Source organism: Carassius carassius, chromosome 37, assembly GCF_963082965.1.
Source record: "Carassius carassius chromosome 37, fCarCar2.1, whole genome shotgun sequence".
Taxonomy (NCBI): domain Eukaryota; kingdom Metazoa; phylum Chordata; class Actinopteri; order Cypriniformes; family Cyprinidae; genus Carassius; species Carassius carassius.
Window position 1 is genome coordinate 8,511,849 of NC_081791.1, and position 23,409 is coordinate 8,535,257.

The window sequence follows — 23,409 nt, forward strand, 5'->3', positions numbered from 1 at the left end:
CTGAGTGAGCTCAGCGCTGAGATCACGTTCTTCAGTCAGCTGCTGTGTCACACACACATCCCAGGAACCGTGAAGGATGTTGTCATTTTCATCTGTCCACGCAGACTCTGTAATCGAGAGACAAGACAGCAGATGATGATGCAGCTTATATAAATCATTGCACACTTTATCAGATCTTGAGGTGCAGTAGTACCAATGCAGGAGCTGTGAGTCCTCAGACTCGGGGTGAAACCACACGCTCCTTTAACTGATGATGAGAGGCAAAAAGATGACCTTTCAGGTTTGCTTCTTGGTCTTCTTTTCCAGTTTCCTTGCTTTGGAGAATGAATGAATCACTAATTGAATCAAAAACATACTACCACAATAAAAAAAAATCTATAAGTCACACTTTAGTGTCATAGCTTTCAGTCAATGGCAGATTACAGGTGCGATGCTGCTTTTATACAGTTAATAGAAGTTAATAGTGAATAACTTACACTGAACATACTGTAATATTGCCAGTAACTTCCAGTTTTATTCTGCCAATTAAAATCTCCAAATAACACATGAGAAAAAGCATACTTTCATAAGCATACTTATAAAGAGTAATTATCAGGGAAATAAACACACTAGTTGAAATTATAATCAAGTATGGCATGTATTTTAGTATGTTAGTCAATGCATCAAAATAAGTGTACTACAAATGACAAAATATTATTAAACCATTTGAATTTAAAATGTTAAACTTCACAAATGTTTGTAAGTGTATTTAAGTGTGTTAAGCAACAGTCCTGAACGTGAACTCTCTTTAAATACAGAAATAAAAGCCTTTTTATTTCAGTAATATTATGCTATCTGCAAATATAGGTTTGGGGTCACTACATATTAGTATTTTAGGCCTTTGAATAGATTTGATAGAGCGGATTATTCACACCTGTTACTGTTTCACAGGAGTATATGGCATATGTTTGTGCTGTCACCTCATCCGGGTGTTCACACGGGTGTTCGTCCCTCAGAGGCGGGCTGGGGTCGGTCGTGTCCTCGGGGACTCTTCTCTGGAGACACTGTCCCTCTGAGGATCTACACGCCTCGTCTGCGTGCAGCTCCAGCTTTGACGGGCTGAAGGCTCTCTTTGCCTCCAACAACTCTGAGAGGGTAACTCCCTAAAAATAAGACGATTAAAAATTAGAAGAGACTATATCTGATGTGTACACCATAATTCTGAATGTCAGATATTCACTGTTGACAACTCGACAGCATCCTGATCCTGTGCGACCTTCCTGTACTCTACTGTATGTGCTTGAAGTTAAACTAGCAAACTGACGCCATCTTGCGATCCATAACAGTTACTGACTTGATAAAATGGCTTCAAGGGATTGACTTTTCATTTCATTTTTTTTCATTCTCCGTAGACAGCAATGATCCTACCACGATCAACACACAGAAACTAAGAACATCATTAAAATAGTCCATGTGACATCATGGGGTTCAACCGTCATTTTACAAAGCTATGAGAATACTTGACAATAGACTTATAACATAATTAAACTTAATTTGTGTTCCAAGGATGAACGAAGGTCTTACGTGACATGAAGGTGAGTAATTAATGACAGAATTGTAATTTTTGGTGAACTATCCCTTTAAGCTTTGCGTTGATGCCAATTACTAGCTGACTACACATTAATCCTTATTTGAGAGAATATGTAATCCAGTCTAATCAGAGCATACAGAAGAGTCATATTCTTCTTTTCCTGTGTGTTTTGTGATTTTGACTGTGTCTATGTACATCAGACCTGTGTAGCTCGTCGAGTCTGTCTGGCCTGCCGTGATTTGGCCTTCCTCTGAGACTCTGCCTCCTCATCCCTCACTGGGACCATGTGTGTCCTGAGACAGAATACAGAAAGAACTGATGAATCTAAACACACTGAGAATATATCTTCACAGTGAGAAAAAAGGATAGGAAAATACCAAATTATAGACCAGTGGCCTATAGAATGTTTACTTATTTCTGCCCCTGATTAAGTATGGATTATTTGTTTTAGAATTAACCGCAGTTGCAAATTCTATTCTCTACCATTTGTAATTTAAAAATTGTAGTTATAAAACTCAGTTTCTTCAAAAATAAGATGTGGAGGCTGCAGGGATAAACTGTCATATCGAACACACAATAAGTCAATTAAGTGTTTCTATATGAATGAATGTTTTTCTTCAGCGGGGATGCATAAATTCAAAAGCACCATCTATTTACAATGTGTATATATATATATATATATTTTTTTTTTTTTTTTTCTTCTTAATAATATGACTCAGCTCAACTGCTTCATGATTGATATATAAAAAGGAATGTTTCTTCATATTAGAATGATTTCTGAAGGATCATCTAAGACTGGAGTAATGATGATGCTGGCAATTCAGCTTTACATCACAGAAATAAATAACATTTTAGATGTATTCAAACAGAAGATAATTATATTTGTTATAGTATCTCACAATATCAATACTGTGTTTTATATATGCTGTGTTTCAGATTAAATGCAGTCTTGTTGAGCAAAAGAGACTTCTTCAAAAAAAATTAAATTTTACTGACACCAAACTTATGCACTGTAGAGTACACACATGCACACACACACGCACACACACACACACACACACACACACATATGCACAGACATTGTAAAACTTTAGATTAGGGAATATTTTCCTTAGTTACTTATTAGCATGCATATTACTAGCATATTGGCTGTTTATTACTGCTTATAAAGCACATGCAATGTGCATGACCTTATTCTACATCCCAATTAATTTTGGGGCAGAAATATAATCTTATGTTCTTGACAGGATTTGTGAGATTCATCCAGTGATGTATGTGCTCTCAACAGATTGTTTCATGCTGCACAAGAAGATCAATATCTATAAGTGTTGAATTTCCCCACTGAACGCAATAGAGGCCAGACAACCTAGTGTCCCACTCAGATGAGCACAAAGAGATGAGTAAGCATTCCGACTAATGGCCAAATCTGACCACTTAGCACTCCGCATGTCCCCCACCCTTCCTGTGCAGCAGAGTTATCGATCGACATGTGGCCATAAGCCTCCACAACCATATCAGAGAATTACTGATGTGATGATTCATTTACATTCAGTTTCATTCAAACTAGTAGCCCTACAGTACATGCCATCTGCTCATTCTCCAGTTAGAACAGTTAGAACCTACATCTAATTACAAATTCTGTAGAAATAAAATAAAAAATGTGTTTCTGAAAACACAATTTCATATTAGTACATCTGTCTGAACACACTCAAAACATATCCAAAGTGTCCGATTTTATCACCTAGTGTATTATAAATAATAATAATACCAACATTGCATGTATATATATATATATATATATATATATATATATACGTGTGTATGTATAAAAATATTGTCCAATACACAATATAATGCAATATACAATAATCTACAATTTTAATATACAATGGTATTCTAATATACAGTAGCAAATATTGCAAATATTGCTACTCAAATATTATTTTCTAATCAGACTAATAATGATAATATTAGTTTAATAATAATAGCAAAAGTAGTAATAATAAACAATATTGTCCAGCGTATACATAATATACAGTCTGTTTTTTGTGTATTAACAATTATTAATTATAATCTACAATTATTAAATACAATGGCATTATAATATACAATAGCAAATATTAGATGCTTCTAATATCACCCTAATCAGACTGATAACAGGGTTGATGATGATGATAATAGTAATAATAATAATAATTTATAATATAGTCTATTCCTGATAATAAAAAATATAGTCCAGTATTGATGATTATAGGTTACCAATATGTTGTGCTTCTTATAATGACATTCACACTCTTATAATAATAAATAAATGAGTAGTCTGATTAACTTTCATGCTAAACTGACCGTTCAAACTGCTCACATGCAAAGAGAACATAACATTATGTTTTAATTATGGCATATTTTTATCATAATGAATACCGTGAATGACTTCACCTGTCCTAAAAGACCTAATCTCAGAACATGCTGCTAAAGCAGAGTCTTAACTCCTGGAAAAAGCACAGTATTGAAGACATCATTGATTTCCTAAGGCCACGGACACAGCAAAGTGATCTTACAAGTGTATCAGCGATGATAAAGAAGGAGCATGCAGCTGTTTGAGGGAGATAAAGCAGATGAGAGATCAGGCTGAATACTGTACCTGAGCAGACAGTCCTGCATCGTCCGGCCTAACACTACACGACTCGTGCCGATGGCAGCGGAGGAGAGAGACTGCAGCTGTGATGAGAAGAGGAGTGGAGGGGGGGGACAGAGAGACAGGACATGGGATCAAGGGAGGAGATTAAATAGCAGAAGAACAGAGCAGGCTGTAGAGAGATACAAGCATAGAGACCAGTCGCATGATGCTCATTTTATCCGGATTTACACAATTCAAAAATACATTAATAATGCAATTCACAGAGACAATGGTTTGAGTTTTTGTCATTTTAGTTTCTGTGGCTCATGTTTTCAATTTCTTTACGTTTTTGGCATATTAAAATTTTTATTGCTATTTAAATAAATAAATAAAAACTAACTTAAATAGAATAATGTTTGCATTTCGATTAGTAATTCAGAATTTATTTTTACTTTATACTTACTGTACATTATTTGTGTGCGTGCCATTCAAAGAAAATTTAGGTCGAAATTATTTGATCTAAAAAAATGAAATAATAACAAATAGAGTTAAAAACATGGCACACCATGTCATAATTATGAAATTATAAAGTTTAAATTATGAGTCATAAATTCAAAAATAAAAAAAATTGAGTTAAATGTCATCAGTTAAAGATTTTTATCTCAGAATTTTGACTTTTTATCTCATAATTGTAACTATTTATGTCAATTATAATTTACCTTTTTTCTTTTTGTGACAGAAATGACTTTCCATATTTTTGCTTTCTGATACAGCCTTATTTGTTACAGATTTTTCTTTGAGACATACTGACATACCTGTATCTTGCTGAGTAAAGCACAAGAAGTTCATGTAGTGACACTTAAATGCCTGTAGAGGTCAGCATTATTCTCTCCACACACAACTTGTTGGTAACATGGACTTGTTTCTTTAGTTAGATGTTAGATTACATCACAAATAAGACACAGGGTTTCTACTATGTAACGGGAAATGTACAAATATTTATAGCATAGTATGACAGCACATGTTTCTTTAGATTAGAAGATTTAACGGTGAGCTAATTCTATGTATGTCATGTTGCAATTAACGAAATTGCAGGGATTTGAGTTACAGGAATAAAACCAGAATCTTAAAATGCACAAAGCAGTAATGTCAAATGAATAGGATGTCAGAATGCTCAGTATTTATGACACAGTAGGTGGACAGATGACCAGAATGCACTGATTCAAACTCAGCTGAAGTGGCTTGTCATGTGTCATTTCAACACGACGATCATCATGACACTTCACACGGAATTAAAAGAAGAAACAGCATGAATGAATTTTTTTTTGTTGTTGTTTTTTTGTTTCACTGAAGACTGGAGTAACGATGCTGAAAATTCAGCTTTACATCACAGGAATAAATTACATTTTAAAACATTCAACTAGAAAACAATTAAAATTACATAAATATAGTTTAAATTGTACAATATTATTACACAATCTTACTATTTTTACTGTATTTTGATCAAATAAATGCAGCCTTGTTGAGCTTAAGATACTTATTTTCTTTTTCTTTTTTCTAAATTTACAAGTTTAATAAGTTTAATAATCGATACATAAAAAAAAATGTGTTTCTTAGCCAGGCATGACCACATATGTGTGTGTGTGTGTGTGTGTGTGTGTCTGTCTTTCTCTGGACTGGTAGAGGTCAAGGATCAGCACTTCGAGGTGGAAATAAATACCCACCATTTCTCATTCTCCTCATCGGTTTTGGGAGTGAGCAAGAGACCCATGGGTTTGCAGAAGAGAAGGTCATAAAACAACATGACACTGAGAGGAAGTCCAGGTTAGGCGTGCTGAAAGATGACAGTATTTGTAAGTCTGCGATGTTAACGGTTTCTGGGGGTTGGTGAGGGGGGTTAGGGGGTGAGCGTTAATGTAGAGATTTTCCCTCTTAGTCCCACATTACCACCCCATTAACCTCTGACCCCGTGCTGCTGAGAGCAGAGGTTCAGCGGAGGCTAGAGCGACGGAGAGGAGGCCTCTCGGGCAGAATGTGCCCCTGGCCTCAGAAAGAGAAAGTGGGAGTGCAGCCCGTGACCCCGCGCACACACACATGGTCTGCATTTGGATGTCTGCGGGTGGCACGGAGCTAGCGCTAATCTGAAACAGCCTCCGCTATAAACAGGATGTCAGAGAGTGGATGAGAGAGAGAGAGAGAGAGAGAGAGAAGGTGAGCAGGAGGAAGAGCTCATCTCGATAAAGGTGTTGGTTTGGTCTGAAGTCTCACAACTTTTTTCCATAATTTCAACTTCATTTAATTAAACTTATTTACTTACGTAGCTTTTTACTTCAACTTTACTTATATCTCACAATTGCAAATAATTTTGCCATTATTTCTTATAATTGTGACTTTATAATTAAAAGTGTGAATATGCTATATCTCGCAATTCAGAATTTTCCTCAAAATTACAAATGTTATGCCACAATTTTTATAAAGCTATTTGTTACAGTTGTAAAAACTTTTTTGGTAATTGTACATTTACCATTATTGCAACTTTTTCTCACAATGTGACTTAATATAATTGGGACTATTTAAATGCAACTTTGTGTTTTTTGTAAGTGTGAAATGTATTTCTCATAATTGTAAATATATCTCACAATAGAAACTTAATTTCAGTAAATTGCAATGAAAAAAATGCGGCCTTATTTATCTATATATATATCACACTGTGAATATATTTTATAATATTCACTTTTTTTTGTGTGACTATTTTTCACAATTGTGAATAATTCTCATAATTGTAATTATGTTCCACAACTACAATTAAAATTTTTGTTGTTCCAATTATTTCTTACAAATTGTATTTTTGCAATGCTTTTCTCATAATTGCACATTAATTTCTCCAATTATAATCATTGCTGCATTATTTCTCATAATTGTGACTGTCACTTCATGTGATTGACTTTTTCCTCACAATTATGAGTTATATATTGCACATGATGTGACTATTTCTCAGAATTTCAAATAATTCTCAAAATTGTGACTTAATTTCTTACAATTACAACTTTATTTTTCATTATTGTGACTATTTCTCATAATGTGACTTTGTTTAACAACTTAACTTAATAGGTGACTATTTCTTTTATACTATTTATTTTATACTTCATCTTTTTTTTTTTTATGAAGTCCCAAATGTAGGTTCAGGAGGAGCCTAATCATTCAGTCCTGTCAATCTTCATTATAAGCCTATATAAGCAGCTCTCATTGCGCTGTCACAGTGTCCATTCTTCCAGCATCCCTCTACCTCCCCATCTCCACCCCCATTGCTGTTTTTTCACCCTCTAGGTTGTACCACAATGAGGGGTTAAACTCGGCGCTCAAGCTGAGCCTTGGGTTCGAACCTCCATTAAGGACATCAAGCCAAGTTCATTTACTATCAACCATCAGGACTGCAGGCGAACTCATGAAATCATCTTTCTCACACACATGCAAAAGTGTAAAAACTTTAAATGTACATATATTGTCTTGTATAATAATAAAATTCTTACATATAAACCAATTAACATGTTTCTGTTAACTGTTACCAGTTAAGTAATCAATTGGTACATTTAATACAGTTTGTACAGCTAACCAATTAACTGTAGCAGTTTAACTTTTTTTCAGTAGAAATGACTTTTCCCCCGTCACATGTTTACAGGAGTGAGCTTTCTTATGTATGCATAGACAGCACACATGTGCACAATCTGCTGTCAGCACGACTGCTAAAGCCACACTAAAGCCCTGCTGGAGCGAGCTTTCGGTGACAAGGCAGGATCAGCCAGTTCTCCTGATGCTCCACAAACATGCATTTGTGATTAGCACAGAAAACATCTTGCATGCAAATGGCACACTTGAATCCTCCATTAAATTACATTACCATTATATGTTTGTTAGTGTTTCAAATTTATTTGGTGTTTGTACACCACCTTTTTCCAAGTAGAGAGCAAGAGGAAAATGCTAAGGGAATTTCTACCAATACAATGAGGAAAAAAGATATAAACCGAGTTTCCTCTTTTCAGTTTATCCATCAGGATCTTATTTGCTTCTAAGATACTATTAGAGGATTCTGGTTTGATCCCATAGGAGTTATTGCAAATTATATATGGATAGAAATGCCATTAGCATACCTTTAGGATTTTATGTAAAGGGAAAATGCGGGCAGCATAAACTGAGAGATGTTCTGTGTGCGTGTTCTCACTAATACACACACATGTGGCAGCCGCAGGTCTCAGGTCACCGTTGGGCTATGAGGTGCTTGCTGTACTGAGAGAACAGCTTGTGTTTATTCAAACTTATTTATTGGGCTAAGCCTGCAGTAAAACACTATCAGAGTCTGGAATGATATCCTTACCTCAAATGCTCCTAATAAACGCCCCTCTGTGGAAATAAGATGAAGGGAATGTACTTGGCCTTTAACTTAAGGCAAGCGAATGCAATGACAATAGCATCTTCTTATTATAAAGAAGTATTTATGGTCAGTACATTTTCTTAAAGACATAGTTCACCCATCAATGAAAATTCTGTCATCATTTACTCACCCTCAGTCCAAACCTGTATGAATTCCTTTCTTCTGTTGAACACAAAGATACTTCGAAGAAAGTTGGTAGCCAAACAGTTGACGATAGCCATTCACTTCCATAGTATGGAGAAAAATAATACGGAAGTCAATGGCTACCGGCAACTGTTTGGTTACCAACATTCTTCAAAGTATCTTTGTGTTCAACAGAAGGAATAAACTCTTGTTCGGAACAACATGAGGGTGAATAAATGATGACAGAATTTCGATTTGGCAGCAGGCAATCCCATATTTTGCAATTTTATATTATGGAAAGATTTTCAAAAAGTTTTGGACAATATCTTTTTTAAAACAGTGTGGACACATTAAAAAACACACCAGACGACAAGGATGTTTTAGACTCCATGTTGGAAGACCAGGAAAATAAATACACTTTTGTTTCTTTCATTGAAAAACTATTTACACAGTAGAAAGCACAAGTATCATATAGATGTGTACATGTGAGCATGTATATGTGTGCGTACATATGTTCGTGTATGTGTAAGAGAGGTGTTACTTTCCTTTCACCTTTTTGCCATATTTAGACATTAATATTTGTGCATATAATATAGTTTGCATATTGTCCTTGGTAAACAAAATCCCGAAATTGGCCTGAGATCTTCATATGGTTTTGCTGGGAACTTGTTGGTGCTCCTTTTATAAGCAAATGAGGAGCAGTAAAATGTGTGACTGTGTGTGTGTGTGTGTGTGTGTGTGTGTGTGTGTGTGTGTGTGTGTGTGTGTGTGTGTGTGTGTGTGTAATAAGACTCTAGTGGCAGCCACACGCTCTGACCACCATGTTGCGGTATTTCTTCAGGATGACATTGGAGCTGTCGTCGAAATACAGAACGGAGATTGCGTGGAGTTGTGTAGGAGCGCAACATGGTTTTGGAACCGTTTCAGGATTGATGAAGTGAACCTGAGAAAAAAAATAAGGTCAAAGTTGAAGGTCTAAACAAAAGTGCTTTACTTACAGTAGATGTTAGTTTTATGAATGCCAGTATTACATGGTTTAAGTCAAACTGTAAGAATGACAATCTGACTCTTTGTGAAATACTTGATTCAAATAAAAATTTTAAAATCTGTCATAACTTTTGTGCATTTCACATTTAAAAATCTGTTTAAAAAACTGATATGAATTTTTGACAGTCACTTTTTAAGCGCATTTACAACAATATTTGTCAACTTAGAGATATTTTAAATAGTTAAATCTAAATATTAAATGTTACACCTAAATGTTAAATGTTAAATCTAAATGCTCAATCTAAATATAAATGTTAAATATAAATATAAATGTAAAATCTAAATGTTAAATCTAAATATTAAATCTAAATCTAAATATTAAATATAAATATAAATGTTAAATATAAATATAAATGTAAAATCTAAATGTTAAATCTAAATCTAAATGTTAAATCTAAATGTTAAATACAAATGTTAAATCTAAATGTTAAATCTAAATCTAAATGTTAAATTTAAATGTAAATCTAAATGTTAAATTTAAATCTAAATGTAAAATCTAAATGTTAAATATAAATATAAATATAAATGTTGAATCTAAATGTTTCGGGTGAAACTAAATATTTAACTAATATGCGAATTCAAAATGCCGATAACCAATGCCAAATAAAAAGCTTGAGGAGGTCAGTGTGTGTTTATATACATTTAGATTTAGATTTTACATTTAGATTTAACATTTAGATTTTACATTTAGATTTAGATGTAACATTTAGATTTAGATTTTATATTTAGATTTAGATTTTACATTTAGATTTAACATTTAGATTTAGATTTTACATTTAGATTTTAGATTTAGATTCCTCGAATGATTCGTTCGCGAACCGGATATGACAAACTGCTTTGTTTTGAACTCTCTCACAACAGACACTGAAGAGAAGACAATGCTAAATAAAAAGTCGTAGTTTTTGCAAATTTTGGACCAAAATCTATTTTCGATGCTTCAAAATATTCTAACTGACCCTCTGATGTCACATGGACTACTTTGATGGTGTTTTTCTTACCTTTCTGGACATGGACAGTATACCGTACACACAGCTTCAATGGAGGGACTGAGAGCTCTCGGACTAAATCTAAAATATCTTAAACTGTGTTCCGAAGACAAAAGGAGGTCTTACTGGTTTGGAACGACATGAAGGTGTGTTATTAATGACATAATTTTCATTTTTGGGTGAACTAACGCTTTAACAGATGAAAGGATATTACGAGCCTATTAGACAATCATACTAATTGATGAATGCTGTACCAGATGCAGGTAATCACAATTGTTCAGTCAGTCTCTCTCTCATAATACTCTCCTATACATAATACAGCTCTTTTAATACAGTAATACAATATCCTTTTAATGAAGAAACTCAACGTTCCTTTGTTACTAGCTCTAAAGTGACGTTTTGGAAACTGTTTAACTGTCAACTTTAGATTTGAATCTGTGGCAGAAGGAAGTCACAAAGAAGAGGGCTTTTAAAGACACTTCACTGTTCATTTTTAATGTATTCACACACTCGTGCTGTCGAACTGTTGTATAAATGCAATATCACACTGGTAGACATGAGATATGGCTGTATATCGACACTCTGATTACCTACGGGCGAGTCACAGCCGTGCCGATATATCTCACATCTACTCGTGTGAATTTGCTCATATTACATATACAGTATACAGTAACTGAATACACAACCATTCAATTTAATGCCCTTAAAGGCTGCATTTATTTGATCAAAAATACACTAAAAACAACAATATTATGAAATATTATTACAATTTTAAATAACTGATTGCTTTTTGAAAATACGTTAAAAGCAAAGCTGAATTTTCAGCATCATTACACCAGTGTAAATTGATCCTTCAGAAATCTGATTCTAATATGTTGATATGCTCAAGAAACATTAATACATTTTAAATAAAAATATTTTATAACATTATAAATGCCTTTACTGTTACTTTTGATTAATTTAATGCACATTGCTTAATAAAATAAAATAAAATAAAATAAAATAAAATAATGCAAGATACAGCTTTAGAAATATTTGTGATTGGCAGCTGTGGTAAAAAGTACGTCTCGATTATGTATGGTAACCCTCACTCCCTGAATGAGGGAACGGAGACACCACGTCAGTGACCGACGCAAAATGGGATATCGCTTCGATAGACCAATCTACTTCGAGTGTAAACTAAACGAGCCAATGCAAATTGGCATGCAATTATTGCATTCAGCTGCCGCTGATCACAGTGTGAGTATAAGAATGCAGCAGGTGCAATGCATACCAGGTTTTTGGTGAGGAGCCGAGCCGGAGTCCCAGCAGCTCAGCGGCGGTACAGCAACCATGGCGACGGGACGTGGCATCTCCGTTACCTCCTTCAGGGAACAAGGGTTACCATACGTAACCAAGACGTTGCCTTTCAGTCGGTCACTCTCGATGCCACGTTGGTGACCGACGCAAAATGTGATCCCTAGCAAAGCGCCATGGGTGCTGCCCCTTCCAGTGCCCTGTGCGAGATGCCTGCGCCCTTATTAGGTGTAGGCCGGGGCTCGGAACAAGTAGTTCCACTCACCATTGTCAAAGCACTACTTCACTGGGTGAGATTGGATAACACTGGAAAAACGTACCTGTTCAGCTTGGAAAAGGGACGCTGCGGAAGCTCCATCCTTCCCGAAGGAGGTCTCGGGAGCAAATACACATATAGCATCCGTTTAGGTGTATATGAAAAAATTGGAAGTGATTAAAATCCTCTTGGGAAGGCAGAAGTTTGTCAGGGAAACACGGGCTCTAAAGCTATACTGTGGACTATACACATACAAGTACCACTTAGGTCTCAGTATGGAACCCAGTCTCCCATGGTTCTCACGGATTTATCATTAAGGCCTGGCGCCAGACCATCTGCCGCGTCCAGCTACCTAGGGTGATGGAGGATCTCAGCAGGGTCTACAGTATGGACACTCTGGAGCAGTTTAGCTAGCCGACACTAACCGGGGCCTCTCAGTGCCACTACCCATTTGAGGTGAAAACACAGGAGGATATCGGCTCTACACAAAGGCTATAGAACCTAGCGAACGTGTTAGGGGTCGCCCAGCCTGCAGCTCTACAAATATCTTTCAGCGAGCCAGCGCCCAGGAGGATGCAACACTTCTAGTTGAGTGAACTCGCAACCTGAACGGGCAGGGCACACCCTGTGCCTGATAAGCCAAGGTTTTGGCATCCACAATCCAGTGGGCCATCCTCTGCTTAGAGACGCCGCTCCCCTTCTGCTGGCCTCCGTAACAAACAATGAGCTGGTCAGAGGTCCTGAAGCTTTGTGTCCGGTCTACATAGCTTCTCAATGCTAGGACGGGACAGAGCAAAGCCAGGGCTGGGTCTGCCTCCTCCAGGGGCAGCACTTGCAGGTTCACCACTTGGATTTTGAAGAGTGCAGTGGGAACCTTGGGCACGTAGCCAGGCCGGGGCCTCAGGGTTACCTGTGAGTCTGCCGGTCCACACTCTAGGCACGAATAGTTGACCAAAAATGCATGCAGGTCCCCTACCCTCTTGATGAAGGCCAGTACAAACAGGAGCAGAGTTTTCAATGAAAGAAACTTTAGCTCAACTGAATGCAAAGGCTCGAATGGGCCCTGCTGTAGTGTTTAAGCACTAGAGTTAGGTCCCAAGAGGGTATAGAGGGGAGCCTGACGATGAGGTCAAGCTTACTCAAAGACTTCCCATTCACGGGGTCATGGTACACAGCAATAGTGGCAACGTGGACTTTGAGGGTGGAGGGAGACAGCCTTCGCTCCAGCCCTTGCTGCAGAAAGGAAAGCACGACCACAACCAGGCATCTTTGGGGAAGAACACCACTCGACGAACAGGTTCCACTTCAAGGCGTAAGCATGTCTCGTAGATGGTGCTCTTGCCTAAGTGATGGTGTTCACTACCTCCTGGGGTAGGTCACCTAGAACCTCCGCGTCCTGTCCAGGGACCAGACATGGAGTTTCCAAAGGTCTGCACGTGGGTGCCAAATGGTGCCCTGTCTCTGAGTCAGTAGATCCTTCCTCAAAGAAATCAGCCAAGTAGGGGCTGTAGCGAGGATCACTAGTTCAGGGAACCAGGTCTGAGTGGGCCAATATGGCGCCACTAGCAAGGCTGCAGGTGCGGGCCCGTCCAAACCCCTGAGATTGCATGCCCGTTGTACATGTGGTTCCACTCGAGCCCTACCATCTCGGCGGCCCGGAAAAGCATAGCTGCCATCTCTGGATCTGACTCAGGCTTTGTCACCATAACAGAGGGTGGCAGCATGGCTGAATCTTCATCAGACAGCTCTCCCTCCAATGCTGAGATCAACATCTGGTCGGGGGAGACCCACTGGAGTTCTTTTAAGGAGGGCCCAGCGCGTTCCGTGGGTTGCTCCACTGGATCGGAGGTGCAGGAGGAGTGATGATCCCCAGAGGGTTGGTTCCCTGCGAGGTTTGCCACCACTGTAATCCTCAAACCACCCACGCTACTGCCGGAAGTGGTGCTCGTCTGTCGGCCGCCAGAACGAGCCCCAGATCACAGCAGCGGCAATGTGACTCTGCCCCCCTGAAGGTAGCAGAGACTGGTTCGCAGCTCCGAGATGGTCATCTTCCCGCAGTGAAGAAATGACTCATCCATGAAAGCCACCTCAGCGTGCTCACGCCCAGACGCCCAGACACGTGAGGCATCGATCGTGAACCATCACCCGTTGACAGGTAATGACCGCACCCAGAAACGCACGGGTGAAATGGCATCCGTCGTCTTTATAAAGACGCACCTGTGAAGCTCTTTTAGAGAAATTTGCTCTTTAGGAAATGCTCTTTTAGTGCTGAGGTGCTTGGGGGAATTGGCCGCTTGCAACACGACAGGGGGTAGTGCAGCCTGAAGTGTGCAATCCACTCGACACAAGAACGACCGCCGCTGAAGCGCCATCTCGCCAACACACAAAGCTTCCGAGAGTGTGCTGAACTCGTAGTTCACAGAAGACACGGTTGAGCAGAACAATAATATTGCTCGCCTTCGAAGCGAAAAGATGGTATGCATTGCACCTGCTGCCTTATACTCATGCTGTGATCAGCGGCAGCTGGATGCAATAATTGCATGCCAATGTGCATTGGCTCGTTTAGTTTACACTAGAAGTAGATTGGTCTATCAAAGCAATTTCCCATTTTGCTTCGGACACCGACATGGCATCGAGAGTGACCGACTGAAAGGGAACCAGACTTACCAAAGTTTGTACAATGGCATGGTTTGTGGCATTCATGTAGGAATTGAGTGGAAAGGCACATTCTCCCATACAGTAATATGCAGCGTATCCTTCAGGAGCTATAATCCAGTCCTGAAAGATGAAAGACAGAGCACAAATCTGTTAACATGACATCCACCTTCAATCATAAAGCTTGAGCTAGATCTTTCCCAAACAATATTCAATTTGGAATGTAATATGCAAAATGACAATTCAATATGTAAAATGGCAATGCATTTCTGTATTTACATTTAAATTTTCCAATACATTTGTGCAACGTTTGGTGCAAAATGAAAATGATAATTAAATTACATAATTTTCATTTGCCATTTCATACACTAGTTTTAATATGTAAAATGAATACTAATTTTAATGCTTTATAAGTTGCAAAATTAAAATGAAAATGTATTACAGAAATTATTAGATATGTATAACATGTTCAAGCAAAAACTGTGGCAAAATTATCATTCAAATGCTATTTTTCTTAATTGCATTAACACTCACAGTCAAGACACTTACGATTGCATTTTCATTCAATGTCCCGCAATGAATGTAGCAAAAAAGCCCCCCTCCCGCAATGTCAATCACTGCGTGAACAAGGCGAGGCTTGCGGAAGGTCAAGAGACTCAAGATTCGAGAGGATTCAAGTGAGAGAACATGGACAAGACAGTTGGTCTGTGCACGTTTTGATCATTTCGGTTTATGTCTTCAATATTTCATTCACACTTGTGGGCGGAGCTGAAATGCTACTTTCATCTGATTGGTCGAATCTCTCCATCTTCAGCTCGGTCTTTTCATTCTTTCAGGCAGAATAAGAGTCAGTGCGAGTGCTGCACTGTAATGTCTGAAACCACCGCTCACTTTTAATTAGCATAATATTTGAATCAGATGTTGCTGGGCACATAATTCGTGCAAATAAAAAATTATTTCTAGTTTGTAGGATTGTATGAATATTGTCCCACTGATAAATACAGTGCAAATAATTCTGTCTCTTTGGATAAAAGTGAAGTGGAAATAAAAATCAATAATAGACTGAACAGTTCCATGTCTGTAACATTTACCACTCTCATCTTTTAAGTCATAAGGCACTAAGTATGTGTGTGTGACATTAATAAGTAATTGTGAAAATTTATATAGTTACATTTCTTAAATAAATTAGTAATATTAGTTGTTTTACATACTAAATTGAATGATGTTTCTCTTTTTAGTCTTCTTTGTTTGTTCTTGACTGTGAGTGTTAATGCAATTAAGAAAAATAGCATTTGAATGATAATTTTACCACAGTTTTTGCTTGAACATGTTATACATATCTAATCATTTCTGTAAAACATTTTCATTTTAATTTTGCAACTTATAAAGCATTAAAATTTGTATTCATTTTACATATTAAAACTAGTGTTTGAAATGGCAAATGAAAATTATGTAATTTTATTTTCATTTTGCACCAAACGTTGCACAAATGTATTGGAAAATGTAAATGTAAATACAGAAATGCATTGCCATTTTACATATTGCATTGTCATTTTGCATATTACATTCCAAATTGAATATTGCTACCCATATGCTTCCATACACCCGTGTTAAAGTATGTGTAAAATGTTATGATTAAAAAGGGAATTTGAGGGTAATATGAGCCCACATGCTGGGGCCAGGGTCTCAGAGTCCTCGCCAGCTGCTCTGAGTGACTGTTTATGTGCTATGATCCAGTAGGAGAGGCAGATATGCTACAGGTGGCAAGGCTATGGGTGTGTGGACAGAAACAAGGCTCTCCTATCTCTGCTTGACTGTTGGTGCTTGTACTCTTGAGGTAATGCAGCCTAATGGACAGACTGACTTGAGCTAAACAGACTCATAAAATGGTTTGAGCCATAAACACAGTAAGAGATAAAGTGGAATGTCGAGTGAGAAAGAGAAGGAACAGCTAATGAAAAAAAAAAAGATTTAGCTGGTTTTTGAAATATTTTAGCAAGTTATTTGTTGGTTCTGGGCTGGTGGTTTATTCATCCTAAGCAGACTGACTAAACCTGCTACTGCCAATACATCCAAAACATACTGATGTAAGCATGTAGAAATACTGCTGCTGCAGAAATGTGACCATATGGACCACAAAGCCAGTCATAAGGGTCAATTTTTGAAACAGATTTATACATAATCTGAAAGCATAAATAAGTTTTCCATTGATGTATGGTTTGTTAGGATAGGACAATATTTGGCCGTGATACAACTTTTTGAAAATCTGGAATCTGAGGGTACAAAAAATCATAATCTAAATACTGAGAAAATCGCCTTTAAATTGGTCCAAATTAAGTTCTTAGCAATGCATATTACTAATCAAAAATTAAGTTAGGTAGGAAATTTACAAAATATCTTCATGGAACATGATCTTTACTTTATATTATAATCATTTTTGGCATTAAAAAATCGATAATTTTGACCCATACAACGTTTTTTTGCCTATTGTTAAAAATTTACCCAAGAGACTGGTTTTGTGGTCCAGGGTCACAAATATGAAATAACCACCATATTATAGCATACATGAAATCACCCAAAAGTAGATCTATACAGGTGGAGCTGGGGAAGGGGAGGGTTTCTGAACCACACCTCAACTGCTACAGCAGAGTATTTGAATGTTGAACAAAAAGATCATTGGCTACTGATGCAAAAAAATAAGATATGATGATGTAATTATATCAGATTGAGTTTAAAAATATCGGCCTGCGCCATCTAGCGTTTCATGACAGAACTCTGTATATATGAGGGGAAATCATTTTTTAAAAAGCAGAAAGTAAGAATGAGAGAGATGACTAACAAAAAAGAGAGATGACAGAAGAGAGAGATGAAGGGGTGAAGAATAACACACCTGCCATCCAAGGTCTCGAAAACTAACATACAACTCATGTTTCTTACAGGCCTGCTTCTGGTCCGCACTGCTGTTCTCTAAAAACAAAGATAGAGAGAGAGAATTGCTGTATAGAAACCTTTTACAGAAATGATAATTTCTTGGTTTTTAATAAATATTCTCTAAAATGAGAACGTCTCCTTCTCCTAATACCACCTGTCACCAACTGGCAATATCAAGTTGAAAATCATGGCTCACGGCTGTGACATAAACAAACGGCTATTTGATATTTTAACAATATTGGGATGTATAGTCCATGTAGTGGTGACATGCTGTCGTTGCTCTTAGAATAATGTTTTACACAGACATTTTTTTTTTTGCTCAAATAGTATTTCAGATATGGGCACTGTCTGACTTTTAAAATATGTGAAGGGGTGTTGAAGCTAATGCTAAACTGTGAGTGCCATGGAGAAATATGAGGAATAGGTCATTGAAGTCGCCTGGAATCGTTATAACCCTCATACCTAAGCAGAACATCGACCCAGAATCATTTAATATCCATTTAACACTGTAATGCTATTACTGTGCAAAATGACCTGCAGAGAATTACACAGTAATAGGAACCACATGAACACACACACTGACGCACAAACATTTAAGCTGGGATTTGCCTTCTCCTTAAAGGGACAGTTCTCCTTAAAATGAAAATTCATTCATTGTTTACTCATATCATGTTGGATCCAAGCCTGCATGCAGGGCTGGCCCGTGGCATAGGTGACATAGGCAGTTGCCTAGGGTGCAAAATTACTGGGGGACGCCACAGGAACTTAATTTTGTGGGGGTTTTTTTTGTTTTTTATGGCTCTTGCGACACATCGTGTGCTCTTACACCCATATATTAAGCAAAAGAATTTCTGACAGTTAACATAATTTTATTACCGATCGATCATCAAACTGATTAAAATAATGTTAGAATAAAATAAAATTGACATTAAAAAAAATCAAACGATTTGACAACATGTTGGACTAAATTTAAACACTTTCTGCATCATGAGTATTATACATCATCATAACGCATTAATTATTAATTAATGTAATCAACTGCACTTCTTTACTACTAGGGATTTCTAGTTTCTAATAATGAAACCATCAAGCAAAAATTATCATGGTATTTTCATGTTTTTTGGACATGCATCTATAGTAAGTTTACCTTTCTTTCTGATTAATTATGTCTATCCTTGCATCTGTCTTTCTTCACCTGCCTTCACACTTTTGTACTCAATATATTGAAAACACACACCTGCGATATTGGCTACACGCAGTGCCTCCTGGCCCTTTGCGGTTTTGGAACGGTTGGGATTGCGCTGCTTGTTGCCACCCTGTGCAGAGCGGATGCTGCGGATGCGGACCTCCGTGGCTTTGAAGAAGGCCACCATGAAAGGTTGTTTGTTCTGTGGGCCGCTGCGGCCCACCAGCCCCGCCACCCATGGGTTCACACTCTGACCTGCAGGAGGAGACAGAGAGACTTCAACACACACAGAGACACAATACATCATTCATTTACAGTTAATTTCTCTTTACTGAGATCTGAGAGGAAAGAAACACATTGTTAGTAGCAATGCTGACAGGTCTCTTGAAAGACATTTTTCACCTTTGTAACAGGAGGAAAATTATTCCATCTGTGTTTCTGTGAATCGGTTCCTAAGAGAGACCCACATTTCACTCAGTGGGACAGTTTAGCAATCTTTTATTTTGTCAGAGCCATGTGGCCTAATAAATTGTGGAATATGCATTATATAATAACCAGTTTGTGTTGGACACATTCTTATAAATCAAGAGGATTGTGTAAGAGAAAGAGTGTGTGTGTGTGTGTGTGTGTGTGTGTTCTCCAAGAATATGCAACTTCTGCTGTTTATTTTGTGTAATCTCTCTAGCTCTCAAGAGCACTTTTAGTTTGCTGTTTACTCAGAAAATTCCTGCACTTACATCTGTTTCTGTCTCTGTGCCATTCTAGAGTCCTTTTACCTACACACCGGCTTTAATGTGTGTGTGCATGTGTTTCTTACAAAAAGGAAGGAATGCTCTCCCTGTCTCTGCGCCGAGGTAAAGCCGGGTTGCCGGTTGCCTACAGCGACAGGGTAGGCATCCCACAAGCATGTCTCGACAAGCTTGTTGATCTACGTGAGCCCCATAATACACTGCACCTGTTTTCATGCTAACACTTAAAACCTGTAACATCCTGTACACACACACACAATGTCCTACTCACACAGATTCAGTGCAAAACACACTCCCACTGTGGCTGGCAAGAAAGTTTGTGAGTGAAAAACAGAAGATTTAAATCTGCATTAGTTAGAACGTATGTAGGACATCCAGACCAAGCACTGACCTTAGACTAAACTACAGCATTAATAGTGATTTCTGCTGAAACTCCAGACTGAACATTAGTGATCAACACATTTGAATTAGGACGGATCAGTTCTGTGCATTATCTTGTATTATTGGTCTTGATTCTCAAGGTTAGTTGAGGAATAGTCCGATCTACCATAAGCACTTGTCTAGGTTCATGTGTGCACATTTGACTGGATCTTCCTTTTTAATGTTGTATGTATACAGCCGGCTCTAAATGTTTGATACTACACTGAAAATCAAATTGAATTCCAAATTTGGGAAGGCTAATGCGCTTTGGATCTTAAATAATAGTAGTAATAATAGTAGCATTTCTCTCTTGGTCTCAGACTTTTGGATCCCCACTGTAGATGTTTTCTTTGAATGGGCTGTAAATGCATTATAATAAATTGCCCTTCAAAGACACTGTAAACATTTACTGAACTGAACTGCATTGAACTTAACAGCACAAAAAAGCAAAACAGACTGAGTACTCTGCAGTGTGGCCTCAGAAATGGTTTCATTTCTGCAGCCTCTTTTCCTGTGATAAAACACAATGTACATGTTTCATATTATGACCCCTGTGACCTGAAGCATGTGCACATCCACTTACCGTCCAAACTTTCCAAAGCGAGCTGCAGGCCCAAATTCCTGCCTGGGTTCAGCACCCAGTGGTTACTGATGGCTGTAATGTCGAACACCAGCCAGCCCTCTTCTGCTGCCCAGATCACCCGCGAGTCCAACAAGAACAGATCTGAGTCCCTGAAGGAGACGGAGAGAGCATATGAGCCTGCTGAAAACAATGGCCTATCATACATCTCATGAACAGCTGTTTGCACAAGAGAAAAGTAGCATATTTTATGTTTTATTTAATTTCTTTTAAATGAGGATGTGGGGTTTCAAAAAAAAGTAGGCCTACTGCTATATGAACAAAAGTGTAATAACAATTGGTTTAAAAATAATAAAGTGCATTTTACAGCAGTATTCTCTTTACATAGTAGCAGTTAAAATATTTATTGTAGCCTAAATCTCAACTTATAACATTAATGTAATTATATTCATTAATATATATTATATTAGTTTATATAAAACAATCTATTTGTCACAGCCAGGACATTAAAGCTTTTATAGAAAATAACAAAAAAACAAGTTATGCTTAGATTCCAGAGCCTCAATCATAACATTATAACAGGCATCTTCCTATTATAGACCTGCACAATCACGGGACCCATCCCAGCAGAGTGTGGGTTGGGACAACACTTGATGGGGAGGTAGAGACTCGTGTGTGTGGGATGCGTTAGAATAATTAGGATGTGCTCACACTAGGCAATCTTAGACCCCAAAGCCTGGTTGGAAAAGAGGTGGGCAAGAGCACGGTTCAGTTATATATAGATCAGTGAGTGTGAGCGCTAACCACGCTGGAGTGCAAATCTTCTGATATGTGCTGCATGATTGCGTGAATATTTCTGAGCAGCAAAAGCTATAGATCTGTAAAGCAATGTATTGTGAGAGGGACGTGTGTTACTGCGTCCCATACGACTGAAAATAATAAACCACAAAGTTAACATAATGATTCACTCCACTGTGTTGAGTGAGAGCACTTCTTTGCTGTCTTCACGTGCTATCAGAAACTTCCCTTTTCCAACTTATCATGATTACGAGCTTGTTGCATTCTTTTCTGTTAAAAATAACAGTGGACAGTAGTTTGTGAATGTTGATGCTTAGCCTAAATAATTTGATTGGAAGCATCCTGTGACCCATGATTTGTCTGTATGTGCATTCAGAGCCAGTGAGCAACGGACTTTCATAATAATAAAAAACTGTGTTAATCAATTGATTCATTAACGCGATAATTACACTTTAAATTGCCCTGCCCTAATATATATACAATGGGTACGGAAAGTATTCAGGCCCCCTTAAATTTTTCACTCTTTGTTATATTGCAGTGATTTGCTAAAATCATTTAAGTTGTTTTTTTCCTCATTAATGTACACACAGCATCCCATATTGAAAGAAAAACACAGAATTGTTGAAATTTTTGCAGATTTATTAAAAAAATAAAAACTTTAATATCACGTGGTCCTACGTATTCAGACCCTTTGCTGGGACACTCATATATTTAACTCAGATGCTGTCCATTTCTTCTGATCATCCTTGAGATGGTTCTACGCCTTCATTTGAGTCCAGCTGTGTTTGATTATACTGATTGGACTTGATTAGGAAAGTCACACACCTGTCTATATAAGACCTTACAGCTCACAGTGCATGTGAGAGCAAATGAGAATCATGAGGTCAGAGGAACTGCCTGAAGAGCTCAGAGACAGAATTGTGGCAAGGCACAGATCTGGCCAAGTTTACATGTCTGCTGCACTTAAGGTTCCTAAGAGCACAGTGGCCTCCATAATCCTTAATTGGAAGACGTTTGGGATGACCAGAAACTGAGCTATCGGGGGAGAAGAGCCTTGGTGAGAGAGGTAAAGAAGAACCCAAAGATCACTGTGGCTGAGCTCCAGAGATGCAGTCGGGAGGTGGGAGAAAGTTGTAGAAAGTCAACCATCACTGCAGCCCTCCAACAGTCGGGTTTTTATGGCAGAGTGGCCCAACGGAAGCCTCTCCTCAGTGCAAGACACATGAAAGCCCCCATGGAGTTTGCTAAAAACACCCGAAGGATTCTTTGGTCTGATGAGACCAAGATAGAACTTTTTGGCCTTAATTCTAAGTGGTATGTGTGGAGAAAACCAGGCACTGCTCATCACCTGTCCAATACAGTCCCAACAGTGAAGCATGGCGGTGGCAGTATCATGCTGTGGGGGTGTTTTTCAGCTGCAGGGACAGGACGACTGGTTGCAAATGAAGGGAAAGATGAATGCGGCCAAGTACATGGATATCCTGGATGAAAACCTTCTCCAGAGTGCTCAGGACCTTAGACTGGGCTGAAGGTTCACCTTCAAACAAGACAATGACCCTAAGCACACAGCTAAAATAACGAAGGAGTGGCTTCACAATAACTCCAAGACTGTTCTGCCCAGCCAGAGCCCTGACTTAAATCCAATTGAGCATCTCTGGAGAGACCTGAAAAACTTGTTGCATCTTTCCCAAAAAGACTCATGGCTGTATTAGATCAAAAGGGTGCTTCTACTAAATACTGAGCAAAGGGTCTGAATACTTAGGACC

At 38.0% G+C, this 23,409-nt stretch overlaps 1 protein-coding gene and 1 long non-coding RNA gene across 2 annotated transcripts in view; both read right to left on the minus strand.

Moving 5' to 3' along the window:
- LOC132117679 (uncharacterized) lies at positions 1–1,853 on the minus strand. The gene is made up of 4 exons (XR_009425819.1): positions 1,773–1,853; positions 960–1,142; positions 194–314; positions 1–107 (listed from the first exon to the last, which is right to left on the minus strand). It is a non-coding gene; the product is annotated as an uncharacterized LOC132117679 (long non-coding RNA).
- A 7,635-nt stretch (positions 1,854–9,488) lies between these two features.
- The window catches only part of bmp7b (bone morphogenetic protein 7b), a 71,691-nt gene continuing 57,770 nt past the window's right edge, over positions 9,489–23,409 (minus strand). The window contains exons 3-7 of the mRNA XM_059527304.1: positions 20,849–20,997; positions 19,148–19,351; positions 17,870–17,946; positions 14,992–15,102; positions 9,489–9,682 (exon numbers count right to left, since the gene is read on the minus strand). Coding sequence (XP_059383287.1) covers positions 9,533–9,682; positions 14,992–15,102; positions 17,870–17,946; positions 19,148–19,351; positions 20,849–20,997 — 691 coding nt within the window. The 3' untranslated portion in view covers positions 9,489–9,532. The remainder of the gene's footprint in view (positions 9,683–14,991; positions 15,103–17,869; positions 17,947–19,147; positions 19,352–20,848; positions 20,998–23,409) is intronic.